The sequence below is a fragment of the Sciurus vulgaris genome, assembly GCF_902686455.1.
Source record: "Sciurus vulgaris genome assembly, chromosome: 11".
Classification (NCBI taxonomy): domain Eukaryota; kingdom Metazoa; phylum Chordata; class Mammalia; order Rodentia; family Sciuridae; genus Sciurus; species Sciurus vulgaris.
This window is the reverse complement of record NC_136472.1, coordinates 63,686,974-63,712,799: the sequence shown is the minus strand read 5'-3', so window position 1 is coordinate 63,712,799 and position 25,826 is coordinate 63,686,974. Positions and strand designations below refer to the sequence as shown.

At 35.0% G+C, this 25,826-nt stretch overlaps 1 protein-coding gene across 1 annotated transcript in view; it reads right to left on the bottom strand.

Moving 5' to 3' along the window:
- Positions 1-537: 537 nt before the first annotated feature.
- Positions 538-25,826, bottom strand: part of STK33 (serine/threonine kinase 33) — a 253,978-nt gene continuing 228,689 nt past the window's right edge. The window contains 1 exon segment of the mRNA XM_079105738.1: positions 538-804. Within this exon segment, the coding sequence (XP_078961864.1) occupies positions 607-804 (198 nt within the window). The 3' untranslated portion in view covers positions 538-606.

The window sequence follows — 25,826 nt, the reverse complement described above, 5'->3', positions numbered from 1 at the left end:
ATACATTGAGAATTTAGCAGCAGTTAATGGCAAGCAGTTACAAAATGTCCTATTTTTCTATGTTTAAAATAAGTTGTCCTAAACAATCTACAGCAACCTAAAATCACAAAAACACATGTGAAGGACTGAAGCACTTCTGCCATAATGCCTATGGCAAGTTTATTAGTAATTTTCTAACAAAGTCTTCTAGTGCAAAGTGCACATAATTATTTGGAACCTCCATTACCATATTCGGCCTTTTGCTTTTTCCCCTGCAAATAACTGTGCCTAAATGCAAGAATCCGAAGTAAAACTGAGCAAGTATGCCTGCAGCCTTCCACTGAAGGCATCTGCCCCGACTCCCAAAGCAAACCTTGGATACATCTTTCGTTGATTTCAGTCGCAGCCTGACATCAGGCCTGTTGGTGGCTGTCCTTCAATACCCTGTGCTTTACACTGCTTAGGAGATAACTAGCTTCAGTTTTAACCTGGTACAAACACAAGGCAGGGCTCAGCCGAGCTAAAACAACCCTCCTCGGTATAGTTCTGTCCTTTTCCCTCCTAGGTCCTCCCTTTAGCACTAGAGAGAGCAGTTTGTTTTTGTACTGTTCAGCACTGGAGGGAGCCTTAGAGTTTTTTTTTGGATCGAAGCAGGGCAGTAGATTTAGCAGTGGATTTGGTTGGAGTCGCAGGGTTTTTCTCCAGTTCTCCCTTGACTTCAGCTGGAAGGAGTTTGCTAGAGGTGGAAATAGAACAGCACGTGTCAAAGTCTTCTGTATTTGGCTTCTTACTGGCTGCAAGTAATTTCTTTTCATAAGCAGTGGTCTACAAATAAAAGACCTGAATTAATTTTCAGACACAAAAATTAAACATCAATTCAAAGAATTACACTGTCATTCAGGATTTGCAAGTTGAAGCATTCTAATTTGGGACACAAAACAGTCACCATAAACTTATTATTAAATCCCTACAAAAATATCCTTTATCAATTTTTTTTTTTTTTTTTTTTTGGTACCAGGGATTGAACTCAGGGTAGCTTAACCACTGAGCCCCATCACCAGCCCTTTTTTTTTATGTTTTATTTTGAGACAGAGTCTTACTAAATCCTTAGGGCCTCGCTAAGTTGCTGAGATTGATCTCAGACTTGCAATTCTCCTGCTTCAGCCTCCCATGTGTGACACTGCATCCTTTATCACCTTTAAGCCTTTAAGCCAACTGACTTGTTTAGTGTTTGATGTGAAGCAAACCATACAGGCTCAATTTCAAAACTTCTGTCATGCAAAATGACATGTGCCTGCCCAGTAGGGTACAAAGTTGCTGCACATCACCGACTATCACATCCTCACCATTCTCCTGCACGAATCCAGGAACTGACTTCTATTCCCAGTCACACCACTTGGGCAGTCTTCAAGTCTTCACTCTTTACTGGTTAAGGGATATGGAAATAATAATTGCATGTTTACTTAGATTATGAGAATGAACTTAGGGGGTGGCCATGAAAAAGTACTTTGTGAGCTTAAAGCACAAAACAAGCAGATGAATTTTCTCAGGCAACTAGAGGTTCTCAGGTCACCTCACTCTAAGCAGAAGAGGACCAGTCTCAAATCCTGTGTCATGAGGGAAGCAGAGTCTACTTTGACCTTTGGTTCATTTTAAGTGATCGCTTTTAATTAAATGAAACTGAGCATAGAGTTCTAAAAGAGTACAAAATGTTCTAGGAGACCTATAAAGCAGGACAAGCCAGGGCATGGGGTACAGATACAACTAGCTCTCGCCTACACACACACTCTGAGAAAGGGTTCACAGGTTTAATTCTCTGGTTAACTGAAAGCCAGAGTACACAGGTTAACAATTTTCAAAAATGTGAAAAAAATTATACATAACACAAAGCAAATTAATCTGACATTTCTTTGATCATTCAAACTCATATACAATAAGTACATTTTATAAACAGTAGTATACACTTAATATGTGTGTGTGTGTGTGTGTGTGTGTATGCTCAATGAATAAATGACTTCCTAAAGTTGCAAAAAAATTTCAGATCATTTATACTTTCTGGTAGTATCTATATTTCAAGAAAGAGAAGATCTACCTGATGTCTGTTTATTGCAGACAATCTTCAAATATGTGCCTCTTCAGACCCTCACTCGTGTCTGACTTTATAACAATGTATGCTAATTCTTGAGCAGGTAATACTTAAAAAGCATTCTGTACCTTGAAGAATTTTGTAAAAATTCTGAAATGTAAAAAGGTCCTTTTCTCTTACTTTTTACCCCTAAGAAAACTTCTTAGTTGCTTCTGTGTATTCTTTAAAGAAGCAGAATATATTTAAAAGTCTTTAACATTCGCTAACATGGGTCGTTTCCTCTTGTTGAAATTCCTTATATTCATCAATTCGGTGAGGATATGGGACTCTTAATGGTATCTGACTGAGGACACATAGCTTTCTTTAATGTAGTCCAAAACATGCAACCTATTTAGAAATTTCAATTCATAAAATTTAATTAACTTTATATACAAATCCTATTAAAAGATGAATCTAAGTGTAACGCTTCCTCTCTTTTGACATTTCTACTTGGATTCTGAGTTATTATCCAAATAGTTGAGGAAATGTTTTTCAATATTTCATTGCAACTAATATTATTCAAATATAACAGAGCTTCAGTCATTTCTTTTAATGTGCTTATATTCATATCTGGCTTAACGTTTCCATTCTTCCTCACTGTTTTCATTTGTTAATGTACTTCAGTCCTTAAAGTAGACTAACAGATCCAGGAAGAAATACTCAGAAATAATCTCTATGGTTAGGGATGGAAATGTTGTTTTTAACCCCCCAAATTGTACAGACTTTGACACTTTGGATACAATATCTTAATATAATTCCCTGAAAAAAAGAAGGAAAAAAGAAACTAAATAAAAATATTCAGTTGCTTTCGGGTAGAAACATGAAATTTATTTAATTATACAGGAAATTTAAAAAATTATATCCCTCGACCACATTTATTTATAGTTTAAGTGATTTTTAAAATGGGAAATACAGTAAAATGAATTGCACATAACTTTCCTATGTTCATATATGAATAAACAACCAGCGTAAGTCCACATCATGTTCAATGACAAGAATGGAATCCTAGTTAGAATAAGTCATACACCATGGAGTAGTATACCTACTCCATGTATGTATAATATGTGAAAATACATTCTACTGCCATGTATATCTAAAAAGAACAAAAAACTAAAATGGGTAGTAAATAGAATTTAATATTCACAATGTTTAAAATATCCTCCTTGTCCCTATTTAATTCAGTTCTGTCCCCGTAAAAGACAACGATGTTGTCAATTTACAGTGTATACTTCTGGAGAGATTTTATGCATCTTCAAGAAAATATATGCAACCAAATGGAACTGGTTGTCATTTCCTTTGTTTGCAGGTCAAAAACAGTCTAATAATGGCAATCTCAACAGTTCATACTCAATCCGTCTACCTATATGCTTTCTTTCACCCTTTATACACCAAGAGTAGCCCACACTGTAAGCACTCTTTTATATCTCGACTTTTTTAAACTAATGAATGTCCTGAAGATCATTCTGTGTCAGTTCTTAAAAAGAGTGCTCATTCTTTTTTCTGGCTAGGCAGTAATTCTCCTGTTTATTTAATCAGCCCCTTCACAATGGAGATTCAGGTTGTTTCCAGTCCTTTACTAGAACATGTAACACTGCTACACATAGTCTTGGACTTTTGTCATTTCCCATGTGTCACTATTATTGATGGAATATATATTTTAGAAGTAGAATTTCTGGATCAAAAGCTATATGGATTTATAATTTTAAAAGATGTCATCCTATTACCTTCCACTGCATCTGTATCAACTGATAATCTTAACCCTCAGCATATAAAGGAGTCTGTATTCTTACTTCTTTGTCAATTTGATATTTAATACATGTTAGAACTAATATATGACCACATTTTAAGTCTCAAAATCGGCCTAAAACTAGCTGCACTGAAACAAATCACCGACGTGCTCCTTTACCCCCTCATAGCATCAGTGCAAACATGCTTACCTTTATGCAAATGTTTATTGCAAATACTTAGAAGCTCCTGTGTATACAGGTTTAACCTGTAAAATCCTGTGTGTGTATGTGTGCACTTTTGCCTTACAATTTCTCTTTGTTCATTTGCAATTGCATTAAGTTTAGAATGGCATTGTTTAGGAAGCAGAATCACTTTTCTAAACAGTTTTTCTAAAGAGTCTGGGACTCCCCTTTTAAGTACCCCTCAACTGAAACCTTTCTCTGATGCTAACAGAACATAGATGCACAATGGCTACCCCAGTGCCTTTAGGTCAAGCTGTAGTTTTCTCCACAAAGAGTCAAGTTCTTGGAATATAAACAACTAAAATAAATTCCAGCTTCCAGGCTTTTTTGAGGACTGTGAACAAATCTTACTTTTTCAGAGATTTCTTTTCTTAGGTTATAGATTATCTGAGTTTTAGGTTTCTCCTTTTCTTCACTCATAGCTGGTGGGATTCCTCAGGGATCTATGCTGTCACTGATGCAATTTTACAGTTTCGTAAGTAATAGGACAGAGAAATGAAAAGTGAAATTGCCAAGGCTACGAGATCTTGCAGGTCATGAAAGGCAAATAGAAGGAGAGGAGCTCCCATAAGACTGTACAAAGAGGGAGAAAAATGACAGAAGAATTTCAATATTCAGTTCTAGGGGGAAAGGTCCTAAATGACCATCATGAGACTACTGGCCATCTATTTGTCAGTCCATGAGAAGATCTAAAAACCACTGTAGACTATGCTCCGAAGATATGCATCTTTAAAGCACCACCGTAGAGTGGACCAGAAAACCTTGCTATCATCAGAAAGCATCTTAGATATTAAGGGGCAATACTTGTATCCGTATATAAAATTATGATGAATTTTTACTTAAAACACTGAAACCAGGCTGAAAATATGTAAAGGCCCCAGAGAAGGTTTGCAGTTAGACTATTAATATGATTAAAGGGTGACAGTTTCTTTATAAGAGAGTTCTTCAGTCTAAAAAGAAAGACTAAGGATTTATAAATACACACATATAAAATTAAAATCTATAAAGTGAAGAAGACACTGTGGAGACAGAGGTCACCCCTAGTGCTACAGTCAGTCACACCAGGGGCTGCCCCAAGCAGTATTTCAATTGCTCTTCATCTTTGACAAATTCTTAGCCATTTGTAACTGTTGAAGAATAGTCAGTCCTACTGGAGGCAGAATGATGGAAAAGATGACCTTACAAGGTCTCCTCCAGTTTCACCTTTTTGTAATTCAATACCCTTGGCTTGATTTCTCCACCTCATATTATTAATCTTGAATAGGGGGTTCCATATGTGCAAGGGAAGATATGTAACAAGGAACTGGGCTAAATATATTTCATTTATTCATTGCCACCTTAACCTGATGAACTTATCTGACGATAATGGATGCAAAACCTGTAAGCTCTAGGCATACCCCTGCAAGTTAATACCAGTGCATGATTACTAGAAACTGTTACCATTTCTCTGAATTTTGAGTAAAATACATGCTATTTAAGTAAAGTGGTTTATCACCATAGCAACCATTTCTAGAGTCACACATTCAAATTATAGGCCTGCCCAAGGTCCAAATGACAAAATTCCAGTGCGAGTTTTCTGCTATAGTTTTTCTCGCAGTGGTCACCCACCTTATCTCACATACTATGGTTTTTAGAAGGAAGTGAAAGAAAAGCAAGGGGAAAAGAAATCAATTTCCAAATATATAAACTTCTTTTATAAGGTAACCTAAATAAATATTCGGGTTTTATATGGAATTAATGAAAATAAAATCTAACTTGCTAATTAGAGAAAAATGTAAACATCTTTCTTTCATTGTAGCTAGGGTATGATTTATATACAATAGAACATACAAATCTCAAGGGTACAACTTGAGGAGTTTTGAAAAATACATACATATATATAACCAATATCACTGTCAAGAAAGAGAACAATTCAATTTTCTAGAAAGTTCCCTTGTGCCATATTCCACTTAATCCTCTTATCTTGGGGTCATGACTGTTTTGATTTTTCTAAACACAAATTAGTTTTGCCTTTTCTAAAACTTCATATAAACAAAGAAGAATATAATATGTGATCTTTTGCATCTGACTTCTTTTGGTTAACATTTTAATTAAAATTTTTATTAAAATATTTGTAGATTCTTATGCTATTATAAGGCTTTTGAGATTAATCTATTTACTCTTTTTTCCTGCCAAGTATTATTACATGTAAGGATATACCTTAATTTGTTTATCTGTTCTTCTGTTAATGGACATATGGGTTGCTTCTAGTTTTAGGCTGTTTAAATAAAAAGCTTTTATAAACATATCCAACAAAATTTGGGGAATTTACAAATTTCTGTAAATTTTTGAATTGCAGGGTAAATGCAAAATGAATACATCACTCTATAAGTAACTATCAACCTGTAGTTTGAAAGAACTACATCCTACCAGGAATGTAGGAAGATTTCACTCGTTTCATATCCTTGCCAACATTTGGACTTGCCAGCATTTAACTTTGGCCATTTTACAAAGTCTTTGACTTTCTAAAATTTATAAAATTTATCTCATTCAACACTATTTTGTGAATTTGGGTATAAATATTTTGTACATATTTTGTTAGATTTATGTTTTGTGATGATATTACAAATGGTATTTAGATTTTTTGTTTTCCTGTTAGGAAAAAAGGAATAAAAAAGTTCTCACAAAAATAGAAGGGAAATCAACAAATGGGCTAAGGAAATGAATAGACACTTCACAGAAGAAGATGTATAAGCAATCAACAGATATATGAAAAAATGTTCAACATCTCTAGTAATAAGAGAAATGCAAATTAAAACTACCCTAAGATTCCATCTCACCCCAATTAGAATGGCAATTATCAAGAACACAAGCAACAATAGGTGTTGGTGAGGATGTGGGGGAAAAGGTACACTCATACATTGCTGGTGGGGATGCAAATTAGTGCAGCCACTCTGGAAATCAGTGTGGAGATTCCTTAGAAAACTTGGAATGGAATTACCATTTGACCCAGCTATCCCACTCCTTGGCCTATACCCAAAGGACTTAAAATCAGCATACTACAGAGATACAGCCACATCAATGTTCATAGCTGCTCAATTCACAATAGCCAGACTGTGGAACCAACCTAGATGCCCTTCAATTAATGAATGGATAAAGAAACTGTGGTGTATATATATATATATATATATATATATATCCACAATGGAATTGTGTATATATATATATATATATATATATATATATACAGCCATAAAAAATAAAATTATGGCATTTGCAGGCAAATGGATGAAATTGGAGAATATCATGCTAAGTGAGATAAGCCAATCTCAAAAAACCAAAGGATGAATGATCTCGCTGATAAGTGGATGATGACACATAAGTGGGGGTGGGAGGGGAACAAGAATGGAGGAAGGAGGGACTGTATAGAGGGGAAAGAGGGGTGGGAGGGGTGGGGGGGAAATATTAACAGAATGAATCAAAAACCATTACCCTAGGTAAATATATGATTACACAAATGGTATGCCTCTACTTCATGTACAGAGAAACAAGATGTATCCCATTTGTTTACAATACAAATAAATTTTTTAAAAAATTTACCATAAAAAAAATAGAAGGGAGACTAACAGCATAGAGGATTGGGATCAAGAGGGAAAGAGAATAGGAGGACATGGGGAAGTACTGGGGAATGAAATCTACTATGTCCATGTATGAAAATTCCACAATGAATCTCACTTTTATGCATAATGCTAATGCATGAATTAAGACAACAATAAAAATAGAAAGGAGATCAGTTGAGTAGAGGAAGGAGATGAGGGGGAGGCAGGAGAGAAGGGAAAGGGGAGGTAAAGGAGAAAGAGATTGATCAAATTATGTTATGTGCATGTACAAATGTAGTATAATAAATCCCACTATTACGTATAATTATAATGCACCAAAAAGTTAAGAATAACTTTTTTGTTTTCCATATGTTCATTGCTAGTGCAGAAGAACACAATTGGGTTTTTATGTACAGATTTTAAATTCTGAAATATCCTCAATTTTTGTAGATTTCTTGGGACTTTCTATGTACACTACCATGTCATCTGCAAACAATGAGTTGCATTCTTCCTTTAGAATTAATGTAATTTTATTAATTTTATTTGCCTGTTGCATTGGCTAGGAGCTTTAGTATAATGTTCAAGAGAAGAAAAGAGAACATTCTTGCCTTTCTCCTCTCTTTAGAGGAAAACATTCACTATTTCACCACTGAGAATAATATCAGTGTTAGTTTAGGGGTTTGGGTTTATTTGTTTTGTAAAATCCCTTGTTGTGTAAAAGAAGTTTCCTTGTATTCCTTACCCATGTTTGAGTTGTTTCTCCTATGTTTGAGTTATGAATTTTATAAAAAAAAATTCAGAATTATTGAAGTAATTATATGGCATTTTTCCTTTACTTTATAGTGATTTCTTTTTGGATGTGAAGTCAAAATTGCATTTCTGAAATGTGCTGTATATTTGAATGTGATATATTATCTTTTTTATAAATTTCTGGATTCAATTTGCTAACCTTGAGTTGAGGATTTTTGGATCTATATTTATGAAAGATAGTGACTAGTAATTTTCTTTTCTTGTAACATTCCTGTTATGTTTTGGTATTAATGATTGTTCTTGCCTTATAAATCAGTTGGGAAATATTCTCCAGGCTGCATAGAAGTTTTTTTAAATTTTTTTACTTTTTATAGACTGCATTTTGATTCACTGTACACAAATGGGGTACATCAATTCATTTCTATGGTTGTGCACGATATAGATTCATACCATTCATATAATCATACATGTATATAGGGTAATGATGTCTGTCTCATTCCACCATTTTTCATACCCCCATAATCCTCAGAAAATTTGGAATGGACCCACCTTTTGACCCAGGCATCCCACTCCTCGGTTTATACCCAAAGGACTTAAAATCAGCACACTACAGTAACATAGACACAATGTTTATAACAGCTCAATTCACAATAGCTAGTTTGTACAGAAGTTTTATATTATTTATTCTTTCAATATTTAAAAGAGTTAACCAGTGAAATCATTTGGGAATGAAGCTTTCTTTACAGGAAAAGTTTCTTTTATCACATATTTTGTTCTTTAAATAAATACAGAACTATTCAGATTTTCTGTTTTTGTGTTTCTATTATAGTTTTTAAAAAGGCATTTGATCATTTCATATTAATTTTCTAATTTATTGACATTCAATTACTCATAAGAATCAGTAAACCTGAAGATAGATCAATAGAAAGTATTCAATGCAAAGAAAGATAGAAAAAATTGGAAGAAATGAATAGAGCCTTAGAGACCTGTAGCACAATATCAAACTGTCTGACATATGAGTAACTAGAATCTCTGGGGGTGGAGGAGAGAAAATAATGACAAAACTTCCTAAACATGGCTAAAGATACAAATTTACAGATTTGTGAGTCTCTGCACAAACCCAAGCAAGATAAATGTGAAGAAGAACATGCTTAGTAATATCATTGTCAAAGTGCTGAAAATCAAAGAAAAAAGAAAATCCTGAAAGCATCCAGAGAAGAGTGACACACTGCATGTAAGGAAAGAATACTTCAACCTACCACTAAATCCTCATCAGAAAAACTGAAAGCCAGAAGGCACTGGACCAGCTTTAAAGTGTAGACTTTAAAAAAAAATCTGTTAAACCAGAATTCCATAAGCAGAGAAGCTATCTTTCAAGGCTTAAAACAAAATAGAGATGTTTTCAGATCAAAGAAAAACAGGGAATTCATTACCAGCAGACATGTAGAACAAGAAATGCAAGGGAAGTTCATCAGGCTGAAGGGAAATGATACCAGATGGTAACTCCAATTTCCAGGAAAGAAAGAAGAGTATCACAAATGGTAAATATCTGGATAAATATAAAAGACAATTTTCCTCTTAATTTCTTGAAAATGCACATGGAAGTTTCAGGTAAAAATCATAACATTTTTGTGGAGTGTATGTAAATATAATACATACAATAATTATAGCATAAAGGCAGAGGAAGAAATGAAGGGACCTAAATTAATACATGTGGATTTAAAGCATTATTTGTTATAATCCATCACAATTAGTTTGCCATTGAAGAAGACTGTACACAGCATAGCTAGACAACTATAGGCCCCAAGGGGAGCTGAGCAAAAGCCCGCTTGGGAGAGCAGGAAAATGATTTAAAGGATTAACTAATAGAGTCCTTCAACTATGAGAGTCTTGCTAAACTGGTGGTAAAACTTTAGCCTTATACAGGAAGCTCCTGCATGGGAGTAGAAGTAGGGACAAAAGGTCCCTTTACTATAAAAGATCTCTTATTTATAGGAGCCTATGAATTCAAACCAGCAGTGGCATTACAAACAGCATTAGAATGCCAACAGGTCATGATTCATGTTAGTACAATCAGTTATTTACACTGATATTAGTCAGCTAATATAGCAGTTACTCAACTGTGTTTGGGAGGTCCCCAGATTAGCCCCAGCTTTGCTGATTCACCAGGACAACTTGCAAGAACTATGATTTATTACAGTGAAAAGATGCAAAGCACTACCAGCAGAAAGAAAAGGTACTTAGGGTGAAGTCCAGGAACATCATGCACAGGATTCCAAGTGTTATCTCCCAGTAGTCACTCAGGATGCACTTAATTTCCCCAGAAATGAGTTGTGAGGATAAAGATGAAATGTTGTCTACCAGGGAAGCTTGTTAGATACTCAGCATCAGTGTTCTTATCAAGAAAAGGTCATGGAAGCAGCCTTTGACTGATGTATACCAAAAGCCCATGCTCCCAGAAGAAAAGCAGGCATTCAGCACAAACCATATTGTTTGTGCAAATAGTTCAGATACAGTGGTAGCAATGGCCTGAAATCAAAATTCCAAGAAGCCAGCAGGAGCCAACTTTACAAAGAGGCCTTTGCAAGGACAACAGTTCAGGCTGGGGTTATAGTTCTGTGGGAGAGGACTTGGAGGACTTGCCTACATGTGTGAGACCCTGGGTCCAAAATCCCAAGCACTGAAAAAAAAAAAAAGATAGCAGTTTAGGTCTACTATATTAACTCTTCTTTGCACAGTTATTTAACAAACAACTGCAAACATATCAGGATCTCCTAACAGTAAATATTTATTTTTCTCAATAAGCTTCAGGGCTTGCCCTTACTATGCTGAACTTGAGTTCACACCTATTCCAAAAATCATAATTCAGGGACCTGTGGCTCTCTGCAGGTAAGTTCTTCTCATGGCAGGTGAAAGACATACAAGAGAGCAAGCTCAATCAAGAAAACACTTTTAAGACCTCTGTATACATCACACCCAAAGCAAGTCATACAACAAAATCAACACTTGGTGACAGAATAGACTCCCAGCGTTCTAGTAGGAGAGACTGCAAAGACAAATGGCAAAGATTGGACATACAAACCCTGTTCAGGGAGGGGTTAAAGAATTGAGAACAATAATACAATCTACAGTACCATAAGAACCTCACAAAATTCAGGGGACAACTGAAGCATCACTTTATTACCATTGAAAATGACACCTCTTAGTTCATGTATTAGTTTATTTCCACATCTATACCCAAAGGGACCCTGAGATAGCCTGGGAAAAAAATATAATTTTAGTAATATTCTATGCAAATTATTTGGTGATATAATAATGAAAGTAGTAATAGCTAACAATAATGAGAACTTAACCACGTGCCAAGAATGTCTCATGCATGATTTCATTTAGCCCTCAGTTGATGACATTATTATTCCTACTTCACAAATGAGAAAATAGAGGCTTAGAGACTCACCCAACATCATTCAGCTTGTAAGTGGCAAAGACAGGATTTGAATCCAAGCAGAGAAGAGTCAGAGTTTGTGCTTTTAAGTTTTATACTTGGACACAAATGCCAAACTGCATTGCTCCAATATTGGAATATAATAGTGTACCAAAATTATGGAAGTACCATCAGATTTTCACATTATAACTTATTTTCATGAACACAGAAGACTAAAGTTTAACTTTTCAGGGAAAGAAAATTTTTATCTTTATTCAACTAAAATACCAAGAAAACTCGAGTTTTTCCTCATTGAAACATTCTCTGTAATATCATAGTTCAACTGTCTAATTTAAATGTTAAATTTAAACACTTCTTATTTTTGAAGGCATGTTCTATAAACACATAAAAATAAATTTTTGAAGTTTCTAAACTACCTTTTCCTCTCTGTTTTAGCTTGAAGTATCTCCCTCATGTACTATCTCCTTCCATTACTTTAAAGGCTATGTTTTCAGTCAAAAGAAAATGATCACAAAAGAAAATAATCATAAAAAAATCTTCCATTTTCATTAAACAAGTTCATTCAAGACTATGTTCAATAAATAATTTGACAACTAAGAATTCTCTTCATTATGAAACAAGAATTCTATAATTCTATCAAGAATTCTGATAATTTTATCACATTCAGAGATTCTAGACCCTTCCTCCATGGTCATGGGAGGTACACTTTAATAATGTTTATTTCACTCCAATTGTTTTCCGAGTTTATGAGTAATACAGATAGTACCATAAATCAGGAATCACTAAGGACCTAATGTTAAAAAACATGCTACTGCAATGAGTAGTGGTCTGCCAAGTGGCTCATCTAAAGATAAGCAAATACTGCAGTAGGAGTAAAGGTTGGGTCTGATAAAGCTGCTGATTAAAACCCCATCTTTAAGTATTTTATTTTTTTCGAGGCTATTGTAAATGGGGTAGTTTTCCTAATTATTCTTTCCAAAGATTCATCACTTACGTATAAAAATGCATTAGATTGATGTGCATTGATCTTATATCCCGCTACTTTACTGAATTCACTTATGAGTTCTAAAAGTTTTCTGGTGGAATTTCCTGGTTCCTCTAAGTATATAATCATATCATCAGCAAATAGGGATAGTTTGAGTTCTTCTTTTCCTATTCGTATCCCTTTAATTTCTTTGGTTTGTCTAATTGCTCTGGCTAGAGTTTCTAGGACGATATTGAATAGAAGTGGTGAAAGAGGGCATCCCTGCCTTGTTCCAGTTTTTAGGGGGAATGCTTTCAGTTTTTCACCATTTAGAATGATTTTAGCCATGGGCTTAACATAAATGGCCTTTACAATGTTAAGGAATGTTCCCACTATCCCTATTTTTTCTAGTGTTTTGAGCATGAAGGGGTGCTGTATTTTATCAAATACTTTTTCTGCATCTATTGAAATAATCATGTGATTCTTGACTTTAAGTCTATTGATATGGTGAATTACATTTATTGATTTCCAGATGTTGAACCAACCTTGCATCCCTGGGATGAAACCCACTTGATCATGGTGCACTATCTTTTTAATATGTTTTTGTATGCGATTTGCTAAAATTTTGTTGAGAATTTTTGCGTCAATGTTCATTAAGGATATTGGTCTGAAATTTTCTTTCCTTGATGTGTCTCTGTCTGGTTTAGGTATCAGTGTGATATTGGCTTCATAGAATGAGTTTGGGAGGGTTCCCTCCTCTTCTATTTCATGGAATACTTTGAGAAGTATTGGAATGAGCTCTTCCTTAAAGGTTTTGTAGAACTCGGCTGAGAACCCATCTGGTCCCGGACTTTTCTTTGTTGATAGGCTTTTGATGACTTCTTCTATTTCAGTACTTGAAATTGGTCTATTTAAATTGTGTATATCCTCCTCGTTCAGTTTAGGCAATTCATATGTCTCTAGAAACCTGTTGATGTCTTCGAAATTTTCTATTTTGTTGGAGTATAGATTTTCAAAATAGCTTCTAATTATGTTTTGTATTTCAATCGTGTCTGTTGTGATATTTCCTTGTTCATTCTGAATTTTAGTGATTTGGGTTTTCTCTCGTCTTCTCTTTGTTAGTGTGGCTAAAGGTTGATCAATTTTGTTTATTTTTTCGAAGAACCAACTATTTATTTTGTCAAATTTTTGTATTGTTTCTTTTGTTTCAATTTTGTTGATTTCAGTTCTGAGTTTAACTATTTCCTGTTCTTCTACTACTTTTGGTGCTGGTCTGTTCTTTTTCTAGGGCTTTGAGCTGTAGTGTTAGGTCGTTTATTTGTTGAGTTTTACTTCTTTTATTAAATGCGCTCCATGAAATAAATTTTCCTCTAAGTACTGCTTTCATAGTGTCCCAGAGATTTTGATATGATGTTTCTTTGTTCTCATTTACCTCTAAGAATTTTTTAATTTCCTTCCTAATATCTTCTGTTATCCATTCATCATATAATAGCATATTGTTTAATCTCCAGGTGTTGGAGTAGTTTCTGTTTTTTACTCTTTCATTTAATTCTAACTTCAATCCATTATGATCTGATAGAATACAAGGTAGTGTCTCTATCTTCTTGTATTTGCTAACATTACCTTTGTGGCATAATATATGGTCTATTTTAGAGAAGAATCCATGTGCTGCTGGGGATTGAATCTAGGGTCACTTTACTACTGAGCTACATCCCCAGTTCTTTCTATTTTATTTTCTTTAATTTTGAGACAGGGTCTCATTAAGTTGCTGAGGGTCTTGCTAAGTTACTGAACCTGGCCTCAAACTTAACAATCCTCCTGCCTCTTGAGTCATTGGTTTTACAGGTATGTGCCACCACTCCCAGTTTTAATTTAGCATCCAATGACCCACTGGATGATCAGGAGTGTGTTGGTTAATTTTCATGTTTCATGTTTCAATTTATAGATTGCAGAGTGCCTCCTGTTGTTGATTTCTACTTCTGCTTCATAGTTATCAGAAAAGACACTGGATATTATTTTGATATTTCTACATTTGTAAAGACTTACTTTGTCTCCATCTTGGAGAATGTTCTGTGTGCTTTTGAGAAGACTGTGTATTCTGTAGCAGTTTGATGAAATGTTCTGAAAATGTTTGTTAGGTCTGTTTGATCTAGAGCACGCTTTAAATCTGGTATTTCTTTGTTGACTTTCTGTCTAAATGATACATCCATTGATCAAAGTGAAGCATTGGTCTCTTTTTATTGCAGTCTATTTCTCCCTTTAAATCTATTAATGCCTGTTTTATATATTTAGGTGCTCCAATGTTGTATGAATATATATTTACAATTATTATTTCTTCTTGCTGTATTAACCCTTTTGTCATGATATAGTAGCCTCTTCTCTTTTATAGTTTTTGACTTGAAATCTATTTTACCTGTTAGAACTGTAGCTTCTCTTGCTGTCTTTGAGTTCCATTGCATAGACTGTCTTTTTTCATCCCATCACTTGTAGTCGATGCACATCCTTACTGGTGAAGTGAATCTCTTGCAGGCAGCATACAGTTGGGTCTTATTTCTTTAAATTCATTCCTCTATAGGTCTTTTAATTGAAGAATTTACTCCATTTACATTCAAACTAACAATTGATAGGAAGAAACTTATCTCTATCATTCAGTTGCTTGATTCCTACTTTTTGTAGAACCTTTGCCCCTTTCTTCTTCCTTTACTATCTTCTTTTGTGGTTCAGTGATTTTTCTCTAGCAGTAAGTTTTGGTTCTTTGCTTTTTATTTTTAGTGTATCTAGTGTAACCATGGGGCTTACTAATTATGTTTTATAACAGGTTATTTTAAACAAATAATAACCTTAACATTGATCACAGAAAAAAAGGTAAAATTTATATTTTAACTTCATTCCTCCCCACATTTTGAATTTTTTTTTTTGGCTCATTTATTAGTGCCTTATAGTCATACATAATATTGGATTCATTTTGACATAATTTTTACAAGCATGGAATACAATTTGCTCCAGTTCAGTCCCTGGTACTTCCCCTTTCCCTCCCTCCTCACTCCTCCTGTTCCCTTTTCTCTGCTCTATTGACATTTTCTATTTATTTATAGTTCTTTTTAATTAGGGCATCAATGATAGATATATATTGCATATATATCTATATATTGCATATATATATATAAAATTCACTGTGATATATATATGTATATATATACATACACACACACACACACACACACACACACACACACACATAGGAAAGTTTGGTCCAATTAATTCTACCATTTCTCCCTTTACCCATCCCTCCTCTCTCTCAATTCCCTTCCTTTACTTTACTTATTTCTCTTTTCTTCTATTTTCATAGGATTACCCCACCCCCAATTTTGGTCTAGATTCCACACGAGAGAAAACATTTGACTTTTGACTCTTTCTGGATCTAGCTTATTTCACTTAGCATGATGTTCTCCAGTTCCACCCATTTATCAGCAAATGCCATAAAGTTCTTCTTTATGGTGGAGAAACTCTGTTGTTTACATATACCATATTTTCTTTATTCATTCAATTGTTGAAGGGCACCTAGTTTGGCTCTATACTTGGTTATTGTGAATTATGTTGCTATAAAAATTATGCATGCATCACTGGAGTATGCTGAGTTAAAATCTTTTGGAAAAAAAAATCTTTTGGATATATACTGAGGAGTAGGATAGTTGGGTCATATGGTGGTCCAGTCCTAGTTTTTTGAGGAATCTCCATATTTCTTTCCAGGGTGATTACACTAATTTGCAGTCCCACTAACAATGTATGAGTGTACCTTCTCCCACATCCTTGCCAACATTTATTGTTATTTGTATTCTTGATAATTGTCATTCTGATTGGAGTGAAATTAAATATCAGTGTAATTTTGATTTGCATTTCCCTGATTGCTAAAGTGTTGAACATTTTTTCAAATATTTGTTGGCCATCTGTACTTCTTTTGAGAAGTGTTCTTTTGTTACTAAGTGGGTTGTTTTTGTGATATTGAGGTTTTTGTTCTTTTTATATTCTGGATATTAATCCCCTTATGAGCAGGTGACAAAGATCTCCCATTTTATAGGCTCTCTCTTCATGCTCTTCTTTCCTTTGCTGTGGAGAAGCTTTTTAATCTGATGCCATTCCACTTTGTGATTCCTAGTTTTATTTCTTGAGTTTTAGGAATTTTGTTAAGAAAGTCAGTACCTGTGCCAATATGATGAAGGATTGAGCCTACATTTTATTCTAGCAGTCACAGAGTTTCTGTTCTAATTGCTAGGTCTTTGATTCACTTTCAGTTGATTTTCATGCAGGGTGAGAGATAGGGATCAAGTTTCATTCTTCTGTATAATGGATATCCAGTTTTCACAGTACCATTTGTTAAAAAGGCCACCTTTTCTTCAAAGCATGTTTTTGTCACCTTTGTTGAATAACCAGTGACTATATCCATGAGGATTTGTCTCTGTGTATTCTATTCTACTCCAGTGGTCTTTATTTCTGTTTTGGTGTCAAAACCACACTGTTTTTGTTACTGTAATTCTGTAGTATAACTTGAGGTCTGGTTTTGTGATGTCTCCAATATTGTTCTTCTTGCTCAGGACTACCGTTGCTATTTTGGGTCTCTTATTCTTCTGTATGAATTTCAGAACTGGTTTTTTTTTTTTTTTTTTTTTTCTAGTTTGGTGAAGAATGTCTTTGGTATTTTGAAGGAAATTGCATTGAATCTTTATAACTCTTTGGGTAAATATGGTCATTTTAACAACATTAACCCTAACTATCCAAGAAATGGGAGGTCTTTACATCTAAGGTCTTCTTCAATTTATTTCCTCCTTATTATATAGTTCTCATTGTCAACATCTTTCATTGGCTAAATTTATTCCTAAGTAGCTTATTTATTTATTTTTAGGTTATTGTGAATGGGATAGTTTTCCTAATAGCTTTTTCAGCAGATTCATTATTGGCATATAGGAAAACAATTGATTTATATATGTTGATCTTGTATCCTGCTACTTTGCTGAATTCTTCAATCATCTCTATAAGTGGTCTGGTGGCATTTTTGGGTCTTTTATAATAGAATCGGGTCATCAACAGAGATAATTTGACTTCTTATTTTCCTATTTGTATCTTTTAATTTCCTTCTCTTGCCTGATTACTCTGGCTGGAGCTTCAAGGACTATGTTGAATAGGAGTGGCAAAAGTAGAAATCCTTGGCGTGTTCCTTTTTTTTTAGAGGAAATACTCTTAGTTTTTCTCCATTCAGAATAATGTTGGCCTTGGGTTTGTCATATATAGCCTTTACAGTGTTGAGGTAAGTTCTTCCTATCCCTAGTTTCTCTGGTGTTTTAAACACGAATGGGTGCTGTACTTTGTCAAATAATTTTCTGCATATATTGAAATAATTATGTGATTCTTTTTCTTAATTCTTTTTATGTGGTGAGTTGCAGTTATTGATTTTCATATGCTGAACCAACCTTGCATCCCTGGGATGAAACCCACTTGATCTCGGTGCACCATCTTCTTTTTTTTTTAATATTTTTTAGTTGTCAATCCATTTATTTATTTATTTATTTTTATATGTTTATATGTGGTACTGAGAATTGATGTGTGTGTGCCTCACACATCCTAGGCAAGTGCTCTACACTGAGCCACAACATGCACCATCTTTTTAATGTGTTTTTGAATGTTTTATTAAGAATTTTTGTATCTGTGTTCATCAGAGGCATTGATCTGTAGTTTTCTTTCCTTGATGTGTCTTTGTCTGGTTTTGGTATCAGGCGATACTGACTTCATAGAATGAATTTGGCAACATTCTCTCCTTTTCTCGTTTGTGGCATAATTCAGTGAGGATTTGCATTAGTTCCTCTTTAAAGATCTGGTACAAGTCAGCTGAGAATTCATCTGGGTCCTGGGCTTTTCTTTGTTAAAAGTCTTTTAATAGCCACTTCAATTTCATTCCTTGATATTGTTCAATTTAAGTTCTCTGTATCCTCATGGTTCAATTTAGATAGGTCATATGTCTCTAGGAATTTGTTAAGTTCTTCAAGATTTTCTAGCTTACAGAAATACAAATTTTCAAAACACTTTCTATTGATCCTCTGGATTTCAGTGCCTCAAGTGATATTTCCTTTTGCACCTCTAATTTTGTTAATTTGGGTCTTCTCTCTCTTCTTTTGGTTAAATGACTAAAGATTTATCAATTTTGTTATCTTTTCAAAGAACCAATTCTTTGTTTCATTGATCCTTTGTGGTTTTTTAATTCTCAGTTTCATTAATTTGGTCTATGGTTTTAATAATTTCCTGTCTCCTACTGATTTTTATATTAGCTTGTTCTTTTTCTAGGATTTTGAGATATAACATTAGATTATTTATTCGATATCTTTTTATATTAAATATAGGAACTCAAAGTTATAAAATTTCCTGTTAGAACTGCCTTCATACTGTCCCAGAGATTTTGATGTGTAGTATCTTTATTCTCATTTGTTTCTAAGAATTTTTTTTCTTTCTCCAGTGATTTCTTCTGTTCCATTTCTCATTCAAATGTGTATTATTTAATTTCCAGGTTTTAGAATGGTTTCTGTTTTTTTTTAATCTTGTCATTGATTTCTAATTTCATTCCATTATGATCTATCTGATAAATGCAAGGAATTATCTCTACTTTTTGCATTTACTACGATTTGCTTTGTGCCCTAAAATATGATTTTAGAAAATGTTCCATATACTGCCATGAAGAAAGTGAATTCACTTGTTAATGAGTGAAATATTCTGTAGATGTCTCTTGGGTCCATTTGATTAAGAGTATTTTTTAGCTCTAAAGAGTCTTTACTTAGTTTATGACTGGATGATCTATCTAATGTTGACAGAGTTATGTTGAAATCATCCAGTATTAATGTATTGCAATCTGTAGAAGGGTTTGTTTTATGTATACAGATGCATGAATGTTTGGGGCCTAAATATTTATATTCATTATATCTTATTGTTGGATGATTCCCTTAACCAGTATGAAGTGACCTTCTTTGACTCCTCTGATTACTTTTGGCTTGAAGCCTACTTTCTAATATGAGAGTAACTACACTTGCTTACTTCCAGTTTCCATTTGCATAGTATATCTTTTTCATATCCTTTCAACTTCAGGCTGTGGATGTCTTTGTAAAGTGAGTCTCTTATAAACAACATAGAGTTGGGTTTTGGTTTTTAGCCCAATCTGCCAATCTATGTATTTTGATTGAAGAGTTCTGATCATTTACATTCAATGTTATTATAATTTTTATTTCTCGCCATTTTATTTTTAATGCTCAATTCAGACTTTATTCTCCTTTAATTGACCATTCTTCTAGGTAATTCACTCCTATGCTGGTTTTCATTTTTATTTTTCATTTCTTCTGTATGAAATATTTCATTGAGTATGTTTTGTAGTACAACCTTATAGATTATGAATCTTTAGTTTCTGCCTATCATGGAAGGGTTTTCTTCATCTTTGATTCTGAAGGATAATTTTGCTGGATATAGTAATCTTGGTTGGTACCCATTTTCTTTCAGGGATTAGTATACATTATACTAAGCTCTCCTGCCTTTTAGGGTTTAAGTTGAGAAATCAGTTGAAATTCAAATTGATTTACCTCTAAATGTGACCTGTCATTTTTATCTCATGGCTTTTAAAATTATTTCCTTATTCTGTATATTAGGCATTTTCATTATAATGTGTCTTGGAGAGGATGTCTTTTGATCTTGCCTATTTGAAGTCCAATATGCATCTTATTTTTGGATTTCCATCTAATTCCTAAGATTTGGAAATTTTTCTAATATTATTTCATTGAAAAGATTATGTATTCCTTTAGTTTGTATTTTGGAGCCTTCTTCTATCCCAATGATTCTTAAATTTGATCTCTTTTATGTATTTTTAATTGTAGATGGATATAATACCTTTATTTTATTTATTTTTATGTGGTGCTGAGGATTGAATCCAGTGCCTCACATGTGCTAGGCTGGCATTTTATGACTGAGCTACAACTGCAGCCCAAATTTGGTCTCTTAATATTTTCCTAGATTTCTTGAATATTCTGGTCATGGTCTCTTAACATCTTTTCTTTATTGTCAACTTTATATTCAAGATTATATACTTTTATCTTCAAGGCCTGAAAATCTAACTTCAAAGTGGTTTCATCTGTTGGTGATGTTTTTCATTGAATTTTAAAATTTTACTTATTAAGTCTTTCATTTCTAGAATTTTGTTTGGTTCTTTTTCAGAATCTGTATCTCCTTATTGAAATGATCTTTCACTTCTGTATTTTCTAAGTGCATTCCTTACATCTTCTTTGAGTTCACTGAACATTTTAACTAACTTTCTTAATTCTTTCTCTAACATTTCTGCCACTGTGATGTCAATAGCATCAGTTTTTGAAGTGTTGTGGGTTGTATGGGGTGGTTTACTCCCTTGCTTCTTCATACTGTTATATGTCTTATCCATCAATTGGGATGATTATCGCTACTTCTTTTATGCAAGGGATTATTTTGTGAGTTTCTCTCTCCTTAAGAGCCCCAGGCTGGGCTAATATCCAGGTATTGATACCTTCACTTAATGTGTGTCCCCTGCTGTTCCCTACATGAGCACCACTTTTTTAGAGAAGATGCTAAACCCTATTTACAAAACCACTTCAGAGCAAATCCACATACTATCAAATCTTAGGAAAAATGAAAAACATGTTGATACTATTCTCCACAGCTTGTCCAATCCAGGTATAAACTTGTAGTAAAGTTCTGAGATTTGTTGAAAAATTAATTATCAATATAGTAAAATTGCTATATAATACATAAGAGGCTGAAAGGGGAAGGAGAGAAAAATTGGGAAAAAGGAGAGAGAAAAAGAAAAACAATGCAGAAAACAATAATACACACCACAGTAAAAATAAAAAGGTGGATGGCAGGGACAGGATTTGAGGCAGTAGTAAGTAATGTCAGAGAAGAAAGCAGGTAAGAAAAGCAAGTGTAAACCTGAGCTAGGAGAACGAAGATAGAATGGTTCTAATTAATGTGTTAAAACATAAGAAGAAGCACAATCAAATGGGTTGAGTACAAAATATCAAAGAATAAAGTAACAACTATCAATTCAAGATGAAGAGCTGGGCATGGGGGTGCATGCCTGTAATCCCAGCTGCTCTGAAGGCTGAGGCAGGAAGATTGCAAGTTCAAAGCCAGCCTCAGCAATTTAGCAAAGTCCTAAGCAACTTAACGAGACTTTGTCTCAAAATGAAAAAGAAAAAAAAGGGTTGGGGATGTGGCTTAGTGGTTAAGTGTCCGTGGATTCAATCCGTGTTACCAAAAAAAAAAAAAACAAAACAAAACAAAACAAAACAAAACAAAAACCAAGATGAAGAGTGATATATACATAATCAAAGTTGAGGATGGAGCTACTTATAAATCATGCCAAGGTAGAGAAAATTCTTATTGAGACTTGATTTGGATTTCATCAAGATTTGGGACCTTTAGAAGATGTCCATCAGTTTTCAGCTTTGGATCCTCTTATAGGTGCTGGGTCACATGATCCACTCCCTTGGTTGCTATGGACCTCCCATTGGCTGTTATCATTTGTCAGCTCAGGGTCCCAAGGTTGGATGATCAGAGGGTGCTGTGCTGTTTCTGTTAGTTGTTTCTACTGAGTGCAGGAGCACAGGATGCAGGGCATTAGGTTGTAGCTCTGATAGCAGTAGATCACCATACAGCTGTTCCCCTCCACAGGGTCCTCTTCAAAGTGGCATAGAGCCTGTGTTGATTTCTGCAAGTGGAAGACCTGCGGATGTGGGTTCTTGGTGGTGGTCTGTGATACAAAAGCATACCTCCTGTCACAGGTCACTGGGGCACCGTCTCTGTTACTGGGAAAGAGACTCAGACAGTTAGCCAGGTTCAAGCTCCTACTGCCCAGTGTTGTGAACCATGGACAGAGATTGCCTTCCCATGCGTATCTGAGTTATCACTTCCCACAGTCATGAATATTGTGGGCATCTGCTCCCGTCCCTGCCCAAGTTCCTGTGGAGGCTGTGTGGAGTGTGGTGTTAAGCTAGTACTTGCTGGGTGTGTCTAGTTCTCAGGTGTGCTCCACCCCACCCCCCTTGTTTGTGGTGAGAGGGAAGGGGTTTCAGCAACTTTCAGCTAGTTCCTTCTGGATGGATTATTGAGACATTCCACCTCAGGGGTACTCTCTCTGGTTTTATTTGTTGATATCCGAAGGTAGGGAGATGCTGTGTGTTTTTTAATTTTGTCTGAAAGCTACTTTTACCAGTGGATTTTATACCATCAGATGTTTTTGTGTTACACACTAATGTTCATTCAGTTTGAAAAACTCCCTTTAGCATTTCTTGTAAGACATGACTAGTATTAATGAAATCCCTCTGCTTTTGTTTGTCTGGGAAAGTCTTTATCTCTCCTTCATTTCCAAAAGACAGCTTTGCCAGGTACAATATTCTGGTTGGCAGTTTTTTGTTTTGTTTTTTCCATTTAGCACTTTGAATATATCATCCAACTCTCTCCTGGCATTGAGCTGAGAAGTCTGCTGTTAGTCATCATTGTATGAAAAATGTATTTCTTTCTGTTTCTTTCAGTACTAGGGATTGAAACTAGGAGTGCTTTACCACAGACCTAATCCCCTGCCCTCTTTATTTTCATATTTTTAAAATTTTGAGATATGGTCTCACTAAGTTGGTTAGGGCCTTGCGAAGTTGCTGAAGCTGATCTCAAACTTGTGATCCTCCTGTCTCAGCCACTTGAATCACTGCCATTACATGAGTGTGCCACCATGCCCAACTCTATTTCTTCTCTCTTTCAGCTGATGCTCTTAGAATTTTTCTTGGCTTTGATTTTTGATAGTTTATTATGTGCCATGCTGAACTCCCCTTTGATTTGTATTTGATTGGAGATATCTCCATTTCCTCTACCTGGGGTGGCTTCTTTCTCATATTAGGGATATTTGTATCCAATGTTTCTTTAAAAATACTTTCTGGCCTTTTACCATCTTTAATTTACCTTCCTTAATTTCTATTGTGCATAGGTTAGATCTCTTGATGGTGTCCCATAATTTCTATCAGCTTTCTTCATTTTTTTCTCTCCTCTGATTGGATAATTTCAAGTGTTCTGTCTTCAGGCACACCGATTCTTCCACTTGATCATGCTGGCTATTGAGGCTTTCTATTGCATTTTCAATTTAGCCATTGTATTATTAATCTTAGGATTTAAAAGTTGTTTTGATTTCTTTGTCAAACTTCTCATTTTGTACATGTAATTTTTCCAAATTTTATTTAAATTTTATCTGTATATTCTTGGAGTTCACTGAATTTAAAAAAATAATTATTCTGATGTTTCGTAAATCTCCCTTTCCTTGGGGGTCCATTGTTGAAGAGATTCTTTTGGAAGTGATGTGATTTTTTTAGTCTTTGTAATTCTTATGTCCTTACATTGGTGTTTAAGCATATTCAGAGGCAACTATCTTTTCTGGATATTGCAGATACTTAGGAAATGATAAACCTTCACTGTTTATACTAGCCTGTGATCTTGTCTAGACCAACTAGTAATGTCCTTGGGCCAGGAGAGCTTGATTTCAGGTTCTCTAGGTGGCCAGGCTGCTGCTTTTGCTCTGAATTCAAGTGTGGCAGCTGGCTTTGTTCTGCTGTCTGGAAAAACCACCGGCTGTATTCTGCAATGAGGCTGAGCTTCTGGGTGGGCACCACAATTGCCACTAATCCAAATGGGTTACAGTGTGTGTTTCTTTGCATTGCAGTGTTCTTGTCGCTCCCTGTGTGGGGTCTGAAGGTGGTCTTTGCAGTCCCAAAGAGTACTGTTTAAACTCCCAGATGTGGCAGAACCAGTGCTTGTTAGAGGTTCTAATTCACAGTTTTGGTAGTATCCCTCTCTGGGTGAGGTCTGAAGTATTCTTAAAGCTGCAAAAACTCGCAGGAGTGGTGGCAAAACTGGTGCCTGGTTGTTGTTATTTTCAGCGTTGCTCTTATCCACTCTGGGCAGAGTCTGAGGGTTGTCTTTGTGGTTACTGGATGCATTATTTAAACTCCCAAATGAGGCTATAGATTTGGGGATTTGTGGTGGGTCTTTTTCCTTCCTGAGCAGCATTGGATTATGGAGTAAGGCTATGCCTAGAGGTTGGCCATTTGGGGAGTCAAGCCACATAGCACTCCCACCTCTTTTGGGAGTGACCAGACTGACTTTGCTGATGGGTTATATGGTTATCTGATATCTTTGATTGAGTGCCACTGCTGGCAGGTACACTGTGCATTCACTAAAAATGGTGTGCGGGTCTCTGTGGGCTCTCCCTCTCTCTTTGTTTCTATTCAGCCCTGGGTGGTCTAGCTGTTCAGTTTCCCCCACGTTTCCCTGAGCTAAGAACAGTTTGAGCGTCTCAGCAAGTATTTCAGAATGGTAACAAAGGCTAGTGTCTGCTTCCCCTGTTCTATTTTTCCCTTTGTAGAAGCTGTGGACTTGGGGAATTTCCCTCTGTGTGGCATTGTGTTTCCTTGGGATGGGATGAATGATGATATGGGTCAAGCAACACTATTTTTTCCTACTCTATCAATGCAGATTTTTACTCAGTTCTGTAGAACACACAGGTGACTCCATCTTATTCCATATTGGGGGGTTTTTGCCAAAGGGGTGGATAGTTGCTACTTAGATCTATCAGGTTAGGGGAGGGCTAGTATTTCCTATTCAGTCATCTTTGTGACATCACTCATTCTAGAATTTTTATACTCTACCATTTATGGCTAATAAAGGCTTGAAAGAGCAGAAGTAATTTCTTAACAAATATAACTTTACTAAAATTAACAAAATAATGTATTTATGAAAATTCATACAAAACAATATGTTTAAACACATGAAAAGTTTGTTTCTTTTAAGATGCAACACTTTTCATAGAAATTCCCCAACAGTGTACAGTATTTCTCCTAAGATATCACAGCCCAAACTTAAGCATGGGAAAGTTCCTTAGAGGATAGGGAAGGCAAAATCCTACCATCTTTCAGGAATTCCT